General features: G+C 30.8%; 1 protein-coding gene across 1 annotated transcript in view; it reads left to right on the top strand.

The window, feature by feature from the left end:
- LOC118184243 (TBC1 domain family member 1-like) overlaps positions 1 to 14516 on the top strand; it is a 335166-nt gene that overhangs the window by 153305 nt on the left and 167345 nt on the right. Inside the window, exons 12-14 of the mRNA XM_085809767.1 lie at positions 7108 to 7217; positions 7581 to 7739; positions 10716 to 10877. Coding sequence (XP_085665893.1) covers positions 7108 to 7217; positions 7581 to 7739; positions 10716 to 10877 — 431 coding nt within the window. The remainder of the gene's footprint in view (positions 1 to 7107; positions 7218 to 7580; positions 7740 to 10715; positions 10878 to 14516) is intronic.

Genomic DNA, 14516 nt, shown 5'->3' with positions numbered 1-14516 from the left:
GAACTTTCGATTATGTCAAATAGAATTTCCGATGCTGGAGCTCCCAAAGCATCTACAAAACGAAAGTATGATTCGATGTCCGTCAAACAAAAAGTGGAATTGCTGCAAAAAATGGATAAAGACATGAAGAAGGTGACAGAGAGGTTAGTGAAAATGAAAAAATTTCGATTGACAAGTTAGTCGGTGTTCTCGGCACAGCAATTACGGGACTTGAACAGCGGAACTTCGTAACTGAACAAGAAATTATGTCTGTTTATAGAATTAAAGAGAAAGTATTATCACATAAAACGAAGCAGCTTAAACAACTTACATTGAAAGAAATGTTTAATAAAGTAAACAAGTAAATATTAAGCTTTTTTATGTAAATTTTGATACCCTTTAGATCATAATTGTTCTTTATTTCATAAATTACGGTTTCATATTTTTAATTTTAAAATTTCTGCATACCATCTTACCAAATTTAAACTGATGATCTAAAATACGGAAAAATCGATAATCCGGAATCGCCGAAGTCCTGACGAGTCCGGATTAACGACTTTTGACTGTATTAATTTTGAAAAAGGAGCAAAAGAAAAGTATTAAAGAGCAGAAGCATATTTAATTTACAGAAAATGTATTAAGTTATAATAAATACTGGATACAGTAAAAATATCATGGATGGAAATGTTCTGAAGAAAGTAACACAATGGAAAAACGACATTGTACAGAACATCATGGGAGAAAAAAAGCAAGGAGAAAATATAGCGGATCTATGACATCATGGTAGAAAATAAAGTCATGCAGAAACTTCAGTTATAAAACAGTTGTACAAAATATTGTGGTAAAATATCACATGCGAATCATGGCATATAATGAAAACAACATTGATATGCATTTTCTGACTGAACAAAATTTTAAGTGGATTTCTGTGTAATGATTTGTGAGCAGAAGAAATAAATGATATTTTTGTGTCCATAATTCATACTTTTGTATTAATAAATTTTTGCTGAAAAAGGAAGAATACTTAAGCATTAATAATCTGAAAATTAGTGAAAAAAATGCTATGTATTGCAGTTAGCATAGTATTAAACTTATGTATTTTCTAAGATTTTTAATACTATAATATAAAAATCTATTACTACAGCTTTGAGAGGTTAATTAAATAGTAATGTTTTATAGTTATAAACATAAGTTTAAAATCCTGTTTAACTGCTGTATCTAGCATTAATTTATATTTATTTCTAGAATTTAATTGGTGAAGTTTCTATCTTGCTTTTTCAGTAAACATTTATTTTTTGATACAAAAATATAAAATAGGGAGTTAAAAACTGTGTTAAAAATGCCTTTACAGTATCATAATATCATAATACAGATCAATAAAAAAATTGTATAGGGATTTGGTCTGTGGAAAAAACCTGTACATGTATGACTACCTGTAGGCCAACTTTCGCCTATAGAAAAAAAAAAAAAAAAAAACTTTGCCTATAGAAAAAACCTATAGATGTATGACTACCCGTAGGCCAACTTTTTGTGAAAACGAGTAGGAAAAAACACAACTTTATGGATACCAATAGGTCAAAACCGGTAGACTTTAAACCCATAAACAAAACAAATGAATTTATACATGTATCCATATATAGAGTTTTTATTAAAGAAAGTACTCAAAAACCAATTGAACTGTTGATCAAATTTCCATGAAAACTAGCATTTTGAGAAATCATACTATTACAGCATTCCTGTAAGCTCATAAACCAGCAAAAGTACTCAATTAGCACAGAGGGAATTGCACAGAAATATATCAGAGGAGGGGAAGCATGTAGAATAATTTTAAATAAAATTCAGTTTCAGTAAAATTAATAAAATTTTAAAACAAGCCTTCGCCATTCTTTATGCATGTCAGTACAAATATAATATAAAATACTTATATAAATTACATAATTTAAACTCTCCTGATAACATTTTGAGAAAGAAACTGGAAGATAATAATTAGTTATGATTCACAACCATCAAATAATATATATATATATATATATAAACACACACAGTATCACACTGCATATATTTGTATAACAGTCTATATTCCAGTGTTTCCCAAACATTTTAGCATCATAACCAGTGGTGAGATATAAAAACTTTAATAAAGGGCTCAGATGTAAACTTATGAAAACGAAATATCAAATTCCATCTGTTTCACTTAAAAAAATGAATAAATACAAATTATTGGAGTACAAATGCTGAAGAAAACATTTTAAAATTTTAAAATAATTTTTAGAAAATTTATAAAATATCCGAAAAATTACAGAATATAATAGGTAAATTTAAAATGAGGCTTTAATAATAGCAATGCAAATGTTTAAATAATTAAGTAATAACGTACTTACTGACACCTTTTATTGGGAAATTAAACAATGGGATTTTATGGCATCAGCTTTGCTGTTTTGAAATTTGATACCTAACAAGAAATTTATTGAAAATTTAGTGTATTTTTTGGCATCTTCTTAAGTTTTCTGCAATGCACTTAATCAGATTTAATTGAAACTATATGAAGCCCTGATTCTCAGCAAGGAAAAACTATCATAATTCAAAATATGGAATAAGCAAACAAGCACACAAACAGAACAATGTATTTATGCTTCATTATGTATTTATATATTTTTCATTAAATACACTTCACAATTAACATTTTGCAGATACTTTTTTGGGAGGAGGTAACATTTTTTTTTGGGGGGGGGAGGAGATGCAAGCAATAATGTTTTTCTACTTTCAGTCAACTTGATTGCTAAAGTTTAAAAATTATGGAGACATTGCATTACGATTTTAATCCTAAACTATGTATCAATTTGAATATAAAGTACATAATACTACAGGATTTTTATATTGCTTCGAATTGTATAGCTAAGCATTTGAAATTAACACTTTTCAGAAGAAGATATTTCATTGGAAAGTCTGATTTCTGAAATCTAAAAGTTCAAAGAAAATTACGTATGGCGAAGTAACAGAAAACAACTCTTGGCTCATTAATTCTGAAAATGATTTAGATAATTAATGCATTTCAATGTGAATTCACACTTCTTCCATTAAAAAATGAATTTTGATGGAAAAAAACCAAAGCCTTGATCATATATTAACGGGATTGCTAGAAAAAAGTAATATTCTGATGGTATAAAAAATGAAGCTTGTTTAAAATAAATTTATGCAGGCGAAAATCTTGCAGCGTTTTTATTATTTGGGGCAGAAAGCTCCAAAAAATGGCAGAAAAGCGTACCTTAAAAATTTGTTTCTAGGTAACTTTTTCATTTGGGTAATCTAGTCACTGTGATTTGAACCTATTTCAAACTACCTGTGGTCCGCAGCATCACCTCTTAGCCACTGGTTGTCTAACAGTTCTGAAACTTATTTTACTTATTTCATGAAGTCAACAGATGTAAAATTAATTACTGCTTTGACCATTCTTTACTGCACCTGATCTGTACTATACATCAGTCCGCAATTAGCACATTTACTATCACAAAGTGTGGATTATCTGTATCATTCTAAAATAACTGCAGTATGAGACATCTCTGTACAGCAAAATGATTTGCGTAATTTCTTGTATTGTGACTTAATTTTTCAAAGATTAAAATTTCACCTCGTTTGTTTAATTTTCCATTAAAAAAATTAAGATGTGATGATATATCGTTCTTATCTCTTCGTTCATTATTTTATAGTTTTGTGGAAAGACTTGATCACCTTGGCAACTTCCAAAATTTTCAAAACTGAGTCTTTGAAAATTCTGGATGTTGCCGAATATCGCTATATTGTCAAATTTGGTCATTTTTTTCAGTGTTTTAACTCTTTCTCTATAGACTATTGACAGCTAATTCTTTTACTGTTTTGTATTTCTAGATGAGTAGGTATATATATGTGATGTACCAGCTTTTGTCTGGAATAAATAGATTGGTGAAGAATCATAGATGTAGTTGTAGCTCAAAAGTATCAGACGATAAGTTTAAAAAACAGGATCCATTTATTATTATTCAGGAGAAATAGCAATTACAAAAATTTGATCTCTAGAGTAAATAAAAAAGAATTACTAATAATTTTTTGTATGAAGTTTACTGCATCGTTACATTAAAGAAAAGACCCCGATATTCCTTTGCGAGTCCTTTTATAGCCTCTGGAAAGGCGGAGCTTCCAAGAAATGACGTCAGCCATTCCAGTTTGCTTTATATATCTCCAGAACATTCTATAACTGTACATGTAGGAAAGGCGGGAAAACAACTTGACTACGGGGCTGTGGATTTAATTCCACGTACTTTCAAACAAGAGACCGTTGCCATTAAAAATGAAAAGAACATACAATGAAAATTTTAAGTGTATTCTTGACTATGGAATTTTATTATTATTATATATATATATATATATATATATATATTGAGTTGAAGTTTGGAAGATCTTGCTTTTAAGAGGCAATTTGAAATTAGTTCAGGTGTGCATATACCTTAGAAATCAGAAGAGATATTTGGAAAATTTTTCCTTTTGCGTATATTTGTTATGCAAATTTTCCAGGTCTTGTCATTTGATTGAGTAAAAGAGCCTCCGTTTCGATACTTAGCTTGCTTGATAACTCATTTTATACCTAAAAAATTCTCTGAACGTCTTTAACCTGAAGAATTAACCATTATTTCTGAAGTTGCACTATGCACGCTGAAGACCGAGTTCTCTATAGTGTTGCCTTCTTGAATCGTAGGGCTTGTCTTGGACTGTGTCCAAAGTATAATGTGCAGTGAACCAAAAAAACAAAGATTGAGAACTATTTTCATGAGGAAAAATGTTCACTTAATAGCATTTTTCATATGCACAAGTTGAACAGAAATATAATTTTGATGCAGAATTCGCAGAAATATTAACGTTGTTTTAGGGAGCTAAAAATAATTTGCTTTTTTAACCAATTAAGAATATGTAACTGCCAAAATGGACTATTATTGTAATTAAATCCATAAAATTCTGAGGATGTTTTAATTTTGAAATTTGTTATATCTTCATGCATTCTTCACGTAAGGAAATGAAACTTGTATTTGACTTGAAGCATAGTGAATATTTTACTAATTAGGACATTTGCTCCACGTGAGCGTATAAGAAATTGGACTTAATATGTGTTCACCGCTGTGAAATTGCATTCCCCAACTGTAATGAATTTCAGCATAATATTTCTTATTAAATTTTATTTCTTATCTCAATAGTTTTAATCTATTGTAGGGTTTTGTAGAACTTTTTATGAAGAGGGAACTATTGTTTAATTAGTTAATATTCGTATTTAATTATGTTCTGCATCAGTATATGGTACATTACTAAGTTTATCCCTCAATAATATGTATTTTATTACTTTTACTTTTAGTGATTGATTAATTTGATAAATAAAAGCTTTCTTAATCATCGTATACCTCAGAACCTTTCTCAGTGTAAACATGTAAGAAAAATGAAATTAGCCCCTAACTATGAAATTTACAATTGTATATTAATATATTTTATACCTAAACCATATCAATAGTTCAGTAACCCGATTCATACATAATAAAGTGAATTTAAGTAATTTTGGTGCTCTTTTAAAATGACAGTGTTGTGCAGCACAAACCTTCCAGATACTGACGGTTTTTGTGCGAGAAACTTTCATTTTTTCATATTTCAAGGTTGTCAGCTATGTGTATGAAACAATATCATGAGATAAAAATTTTATGAGTAGTTTCACTCGCAATAAAAAAACTGTCATAAAATTCTCTGCCTAATTATGAGAAACTCTGTAAAATAAAGGAGCATTTGTCTGATCAGTATTTAAGGGGACAAAAAAGAGCTAGTGGGTATCTTTTTTAAACACCTTATCAAACACCTGCTATTTGTTAAATTTTATTGTATTTAATATGTGTTTTTTCAAACACTAACTCCTTTTAGTGATTACGCTTTCTCATTATGAATGTATGTTTATAATTAATGTGAATAACTGTTTGTTAATTAATTTTGTCTTAAAATATTCATTAATAAAATACTCATTCATTCATGCAAATGTATTGAAATACCTGCATGCAGTACATACCAAAATGTTCTCAAAGTTAAGATATGGATTAGCTATGCTGCAGGATTTTTATTTGGAAATATTTAAAATCTGTGACTTTGGTATGAAATGAGAACAAAATATTTCATTGCAGACTTTTAACCTTTATATCATTCTTTCAAAAAATAATATCTTTATGACCATTCAGTTAATTTATACAATTCGTACATTATTAATTTTGAAAAAAAAATAGAACTTTCACAAAGGGCTTATTTTAATAGTATGCAGGCAATATTTTAATAGTATGCAGGCAATATTTTAATAAAATAAGTTATATTGAAAGTGCAGGATTTGCACTGTCATAAATTTTAACTTGAACTGTTTGTGTATATGAATGTTTTATGTACAGCAGATATGCTTGTTAATATTAAGTACATTTAATTAGAAATGCTAATGTATAATGTTTGCACTTGCATATTTATAACATTAAAAAAAAAAGTTTACCATCAATCGAAGACTTTCTATAAATTTTAACGATATATTTATATCTGCAAAATGCTAGAAATTGAATGAGATAGTGACATAATTTTGAATGAACTGAAATTTTATGACTTCTATAATTTAACTACATTGGGGAAGATGTAAAGATATATGAAAAATCTTCCTTTGGGGGGGGGGAGGATTTTGGGTACATTTTTTTAATATTTAGAATACTGTACTGACATGCCATCCTCTAAAAAATAGAAAAAAAATTTTAGCCATCATTATTATATATTCTCTGTTTCATTCAGATTTAAATTTGAAATTTAGATCTGAATGAAATAGAAATTTGTATCTTTTGTTTTGGTATTCTTTAGTTTTGATAGTTCTTGCGTTATCTTATGTCTAGAAAAGTGGGACTGTGATGAAATCTTAATACAGAAACTGTGAGCAGAGAATTGTTGCAGTGCTTATGTTTGAAATGCTGTAATAATCTCATATTCAGGTTTTTATTGTGGCAAGGTCATTGTTGTCTGAACCTATTTGATTTTGTTTGACATCAAAAACATCATTGTTATCTTTCGAACTAATATATGTGAATTCATAATGTGTTATTTCAGATTCATGAAGAGTGGGCAAATAAAGCCACAAACACCAGAACAAGATGATTCAGGCCCAAAGGGGTCTTGGCGACAAGCAATATTTCACCGAGTGCAAACAAATATTCATGGTAAACGGCGTTTTATTTTGTGTTTATTATGTAAAGATTTTAAATTTTGTGTAAAATAGAAGCATTTTACTAAATTAAAGAATTATGTTTACTCTACTGTATACAATACCTACAAGTGAAGTGTATTTGCTTTATTTCTAATAAGTTTGTAACCCAATGTGTGGAATTTTTCCATCTTAAGGAAATAAAAATTTAATTATGTGTGAATGTTAGTTTTAGTTTATGTTAATTTTAGTTTAAAATTAACATAAAAATTTAGTTTTCTTTCAACAAAAAATTTTTTCTTTTAAATTTCTAGTATTTTCTCATGTAGAGTTTTGTATATTTACTGTAAATTAAAGAAGCATTAAAATAATTTTTCAGATGATCATGAAAGGAACCATGAAACTGAGAGTCCAGGAGAAAAAGTACCAAAAAGGGAAAGGAAAAAAACTAAAGAAGAATTACGTGCTTTGTGGAGAAAGGCAATAATTGAACAAATTCTATTGATAAGAATGGAAAAGGAAAACAAAAATTTGCAAGGTTAGTAACAATTTAAATGTTATTATCTTTAACAAATATCTTGTGACACAAAATTAAGGAGCAACACAGAAATTTAAAATTGCTCGTGTTCTGTGAAAAGGAGCATCTTCTATTTTAGCTTCATCATAATGATAGATTTTGCTGTTTACGTGCTGTGTAGTAGAAATGTTTAATGCATGATTATATTCATGACTATGAAATTGGCAGATAATGATATTTCTATCATGGATATAAACAGTTGATATTGCATACGATCAGAAACTAGTATGCAGGCAATGTAGAGTCAGACTAGGAATGAAATCTTGTAGAATTAGACTATAAATAACATCTTGTAGGAGACTGTGAATGAAATTCTGTAAAATTAGTCTATAAATAATATTTTGTAGGACTTTCTCTTTTTATCTTTTCTTTGCTTTTTTCTTCCTTCTCTTTTCTCTTTCCTATAAAAGCAGATTTGGAGGAAGTGCTGCCATGTAAGAACTTTGCAGCTTGAGACATCCTAGATATATATGTTTGACTGGACTGAGATCTGGTGAATGTGCATGTCTGTCTGAGCGATTGAAATCCTTACTGTGAAGACATTCATCTTTCTACTAGTCTGGGTAATGTTGGTTGTAAGGCAAAACTGCCTTCAGCCTCCATAGAAACTTGGCTGGGTACAAAGATGATATAGCATATCGTCTTTATACCTTTGGCTGGCCGTAGAGCCTCTGTTGTGAATGTGCAGATTTTGCATTTATTTATCATGTTTTTTTCTTCAGAACAGTAAATCAGAGTCATAAAATTAGATCTTTCATGGATATTTTATGAATAGTTGTATGTTTAGATTCACTCCAGGTGAAAGTAAATTGAAAATCAGTATTTAAATTTAATCAGAAATTAAAAGACACAAATTATTACATTAATTGTGTCATTATAAGCAATGCAAGGAATTGCATTTTTAACTCTCTTCACTGAAAGGGGCATGTAAGTCATTGGTTGCCTTGTAATTAAGTGGTAATGTAGATGGACAGTGATACCAGCTTCCCACTAAAACAGATAATGGTGTTCTGATGCAGCGATAGCCTTTAGATGATCTTGATATATGGTGAGTAACATTTCTAGCAATAAGAAATGCCTTTGTATCCTTGAAATGGCAAGTTTTTGAATAAGCCTTTAGACATGCCTAACTGCTGCTGACCAGCTTGCAGTTTACCAAGCCCTGATTACTGCTAACATTCTTTTAACTGATATGTCTAAGGCGTGTTTAACGATATCAAAATTCTTATAAAATCATAATTTATTCTTGTTTTCTTATTCTGTGCATGAATAAAAGCACAAATATATCATTTCAACTTCTGAAATTTTAAATCAGCATATGTATTTACTTTCATAGAATATCTAATTGATATTTCTGTGTCAAGTTACATATTGCAATTTATTCTTTAATTTTTGTTGTCCAGTATATCTCTGTATCTGTTTATGGCCACATTAATGTTTTATATTGGGAATTCATAATTAAGTACGGGTTTTGAGAATCTGATATTTGACCTATGTATTTTCATTATCTTTAATTATTTCCATGTGCAAAATTAACCCTTTTTTGCTGTGATTCGAGTCTTAAACTTTTTTCATGTTTATTTCAAATGTAAAAAGTTATTAATGACCACAATACCGTAAATTTTGTGTGATGTTTTTACACCATATTTACTTTGCATACATTTTACACTTTTATTTTTGGTATTGAAATTTAACGACCTAACTTTGAAATAATTTACATGATGTTGATATTTTCTTTTGCATAATAATATGGTTCTGTGATCATAGTAGATTACCATATGTTGTTTAGAAAACAAAGCTTCAAATTCAAATTAATTTTCTATTGCTTTAGTATTTTGTTTATTTATCATTTCATGTTATGTTTGAATGCATTCAAGTATATTCATATATACATGTAATTTTTCTTTAGTTTCCATTCTTTAGTTCTTTCCAAAATAATTCATTTTCATGCATTACCCATTCTTGTGTAATCTTAATTTCAATTTTCTCATTTTCCTTAAAATTATGTTATGCAGTAATATGAAAATGGTTGACATCAGAATTCCTTCAAATATTTAACTCTGCTGAAAATGGTTGTTAATGGAAACTGCTGCAATAGCATAAGGCGCACATTCAGATCTCGAAGAAGGCATAAATCTTTGCATATGTGTCATGCCTTTGTAGCTTGGGGGCAGTTAAGAATTTGTCAAACCAAAAGATCCCTTGAGTGATTGGTGGTTGGAAATTGGAACTTTCTATTCCATTCCCTAGGCTGTTCTCAATCAAAATTGGAATGGTTCCAGTGAAAACTTTACGATCACCTAAAAGATGTCCAAGATCCTGCCCAATAACAGGTGCTGTCTTCCTCTTAGCCATGGTGAACTTGTGGACTTGATTTAGATTCTGATTCATGTCAGATGAATAAATAACAATAAGAATAGCAATTCAGTAATTTTGTTATCTTCTTTACCCTCTGTACTAAAATAATGTGCATATATTTGGCTATTTGATTTAGTTCATAATAGTCCAGGGAGAAATGGTAATAACATTTGATTAAAACTGAAGAAGTTTGTCAAAGTCATCAAAGTGTAAATGAAACCCACCATTTATATTTATTATTGATTTTCTGAGTTCAAGAGTGAGACATGACTTGATAACTAAAGGCTTACACAAGTGCAGTATTTTTGCATCGAAATTAGTTTGCAAGTCACCTTGTTAAATACTAGCATATTGCTTTATGCTTTTTATTCTTTTTTCAGAAAATGACTATAATGTTATGGACATCTTTATGTAATTTATCTGTTTTAATCTTTAAAGTTGCTCAATTTCTTGCAAATACACATTTGAGAAAGGAAACCTCAGTTTTAGCTGTATTCAATTTCTCTACTTCATTTTTTTATCCATTAAGCTGTTCATTGCGTTTTGTATGCATATAATGATTAATTTTCTTTATGATAGTTAATCAAGATGCTGCATCATACAAGCGTATGAAACTTAACTATGAAGAAATCACACCATGCATTAAATCTGCTGCTATTAAATGGGAAGAAATACTGAATGATCCAAAACAACATGAGGAACTTATGGATGAAGGAAAATTAATGGAGCTTGTTAAGACAGGTAAAATTTTCTTCCATTGTTTGCTACTCAGAATGTTTATAATTAATATGATACAGGAGTAGTTTTTCCAGCTGTCAATAACTTTCTGTATCTCCTAGCAGTAGTATTATACAGAGTGCCCCATAAATATTAGTATAGACTTTAAGGGGAGGTAGAGCACATGAAAAGGATTGAGAATTGCATGGGAACCTCTGAATGGAAACGTCATGCAGCAGTGGTATTAGAGATATAAGATATAAAGTGATACAGACAGAAGTATATATTGCTTATAAATGTTGCATATGCCACCCAACTAGGATAATGGTTAATGAGTTTGACTGCCAAACCAAAGTGCCCAGTTTTAAATTCCAGAGATGGCATGGATGTTTGTAAATGTATAATGTCTGCACAGCATGGGGGCATTCTAAATATGTAACTACTCGAAAGTCTTCTTGAGAGGTTGTTGATAGGAAATATGATTGTGGCAGACCCCTCACACCCATTCCCCATGGGGTGTTCTTCCTCAAAATTAGGGGTGGAACTGAGCTAAAGTTGAGCTGTCACCTATATTGTGCTCAAGGCTCTTGTCAAAGAAAAGCACATTTGATTCCTTGGCACGATTAATTTTGTGGGCTAGTGTTAACCTTTGTCAGACAAGTGAGATTGGTAACAATAACAACATATTATATATGCTGTGGTAGAAGATGGTTCAAAATATTAAAAAACATGTTAATAGTTTCTGCCATTGCAAGCAATGCGTGCACTACAGCAATGGACTGTAGATTGGTATACATGGTTAAAAATGTCTGGATTTGCTTGAATATCTGCAGCAGTGAAAACAATTTTTTCATCCAGATCCATTTCAGACTCAACAGTGTTTCATACATAACAGTTTTTAAGTGCTTGCAGACCCTCACACCATGCTATCTCTGGGATCCAGAGAACATGGGGACCAGGCTTTGGGTCCACCACAGCCAGACCATCATAGACCACACAACATTCTCGGATGCCCCCAAACACATCTTGCATAATGAGAAGGTACCTTGTCATGTTGAAACCACATGTTGCATCTCGCATTTTGTGGCGCAAATTGAAGTAAACCTGGTTGCTCATGTTCCAAAAAGATGAGACAATTTGGTGTCATAGATGATGGTAACAGGTAAGGCAGAACCAAGCAATCACCGACCAAATGATCCCAAACATTCACTGAAATGTAATGCTAAGCATCATGCAGTCTCACTCCATGGAGGTCGCTTGAGCTCCTCGTTCAGTCTTTGAAATAGTTTTAACAAAAGTGCATAAAACACATTTGGCATTATTATCACTTGTAGCAAACATTCCAAATTTCAAAATGCTCCAGTGTATAAGTTCACATACATCGTGGAAAATTTTAAATAAACTAATTTTTTGCAGGCATGCCTAGAAATACAGCTAGTTTAAGGTGATGTAAAAATTATTAATGCTATAATTAAAAAATGTTTTAAAAAATTTATAAAAGTTACTAAAAGACATAAATTTTAAAAGTAAACCATAAAGTATATGCGAATTTTATTTTTATTGAACCTAAATTGGAAATTGTGAAAGAAGAAATTGAGTAATATAAAAAAGAGATGTTAGTAAATAATACCAAATTCAATTAACATTGAGGAACTAAAATTTTTAGACCTAATTTTTTAAAATCCACTGATGCAAATTTTACGAAACCTGGCAGTTCGGCAAAATTCAAGTTGTAGAATCAAAATCTTGAAAAAAATTAGTATGCGTTTTGAGAAAAAGTCTGTGTCAAAATACCTATGTTTGAAAAAAGTATGTACATTATATGATAAATATCATAAATCGCATTTTCGAGACATGAAAAACACAAGTTAAACTTTGTTAGCTGGCCCAGTAGAATGGAAGATATAGAACTTCCCCCCTTTTTTTTGTGCACGGTGTACACGGTATTGGTTAAGAACACCATCCCGTGTGAAATACATTTATAGTAAACAAAGCACAAATAGGAAATAAACATCGTAGGGACATTGTTGGAGATATCGTTGCACAAAACACATGTGTATAGGATCTTCTATGAGGAGCAGTGGCTTTGGAGATGATATACGTGTAAGGATTCGGCTTGTAAAATGTAATGTATGCTATTCTGTGATTCTCCTGTGGCAGCTGCAAAAGCACATATAATAATACCCAGATTACTCTCTACAGTATCCAAGACATTAATGTTCCATGTAGGGCATAAGAGTCCACTTGTTGCCTGCCGTCATATGCGAACTGCTCATTAAGACCCATATTCACACAAATTGTGATATGCATTCGTAAATAAATGGTGGTCCAGTATATCTCTTTTGTGGGAACCATTCTCAATACACTCGTTGAACTGCTTCCTCATTGTCGTCAGCCAATCCATACACTAAATGCATGTGTGCTGTCTCCCTGTTTCTATAATGTTAGATACTCTTCTTAAGGTGACTACTGCTCGAATAAAGAAAAATCAGTTATCTCCCATCAAGAGCCCTTGTGAACAGCAGCCCTTAAAGGTGTATGGTGATGCTTGCAATTATGGGGTTTCTATGCAATTCTCAGTCCTTCTGACGGGCTCTACCTGCGCTTGAAAGTTGTATTAATATTTATAGGACAGCCTATGTATCTAATTTTCCTTTTTTGTCCTTGTGTGAAGCAAAGGAAGTATTGTAATTGCAAAATATTATGGCTATTGCGTTTCAGTAGAAATTTCCATTTTCACCATTCCCAAATCCATTTGGATATTTTTTGCATAATATAGAGATATAATGCATAATGTACAGACACAAAAAAGGACTATTTTTTTTTCCCAAAATGGATTGTAAAATGGATTTAAAATGAATTCAAAAGGGATTTTTTGTGATGTGTGAATGTATGAATGAATGAATTTATTTATTTATTTGAAATTTTATTCAGAGTGATTAAAAAGTAAAGTCTTGTGCAATTTCTGCAAAAACTTCAATACAGTTATGCAAAAATAAAGGAAATTATCTCCTAGAAAATTAGAAGTGAAATTTAGAATACAAAAGTGTTCTGTTATGGTAAATATTGGCAATTAAGAAAGCATTTTTGAAATCATATGCACTATTGCAAAAATAAAATTGGAATGAATAAAGAAACAGCAGTGTAAATTAAAAAGTGAAATAGTAAAATAAAACAGAAGAGTCATTGCTGATTGCATGGAAAAATCCTGACTTTTCATGGGGAAATGGAATTTCTCCATACAACCAGCAACAAAGCTGCTGCTGGGGAAGGTAAGGAATCATTCTTGCTCTTACTTTTGTGAGTGATGAGCAGGGCTGCTGATCTAAGCTAATTTAATAGAGAGTAAATTGTAATGGGCTGAAGACACAGAATGAGTATCTTTGAAACTGCACTACTGGTAGGTTGTTCATGATTTGCTGTTGATAGTATTTATGTAAAGTGGATAAATGATAGTGAAACCAGCAGTAGATGCCAAGGTGTTGGACGTTCATGTGTGATCAAGGGAAAAAAGATGCTGTAGAATTTCTCACTTGGTACAGCAAAATCAGCATCAGTCAGTGGCTCAACTGATAGCCCAGTACAATGCAAGCCCTAGTAAAAGAGTTTTGGAGCATACAGTTCAGTGGACACATTGTTGGATCTGGGAACATCAAGACTGGA

Source organism: Stegodyphus dumicola, chromosome X2 (assembly GCF_044657685.1).
Source record: "Stegodyphus dumicola isolate Sdum_Otavi_A_Nest chromosome X2, ASM4465768v1".
NCBI lineage: Eukaryota > Metazoa > Arthropoda > Arachnida > Araneae > Eresidae > Stegodyphus > Stegodyphus dumicola.
Note: the sequence above shows the minus strand (reverse complement) of the source record. Positions and strands in the feature narration are given on the sequence as shown.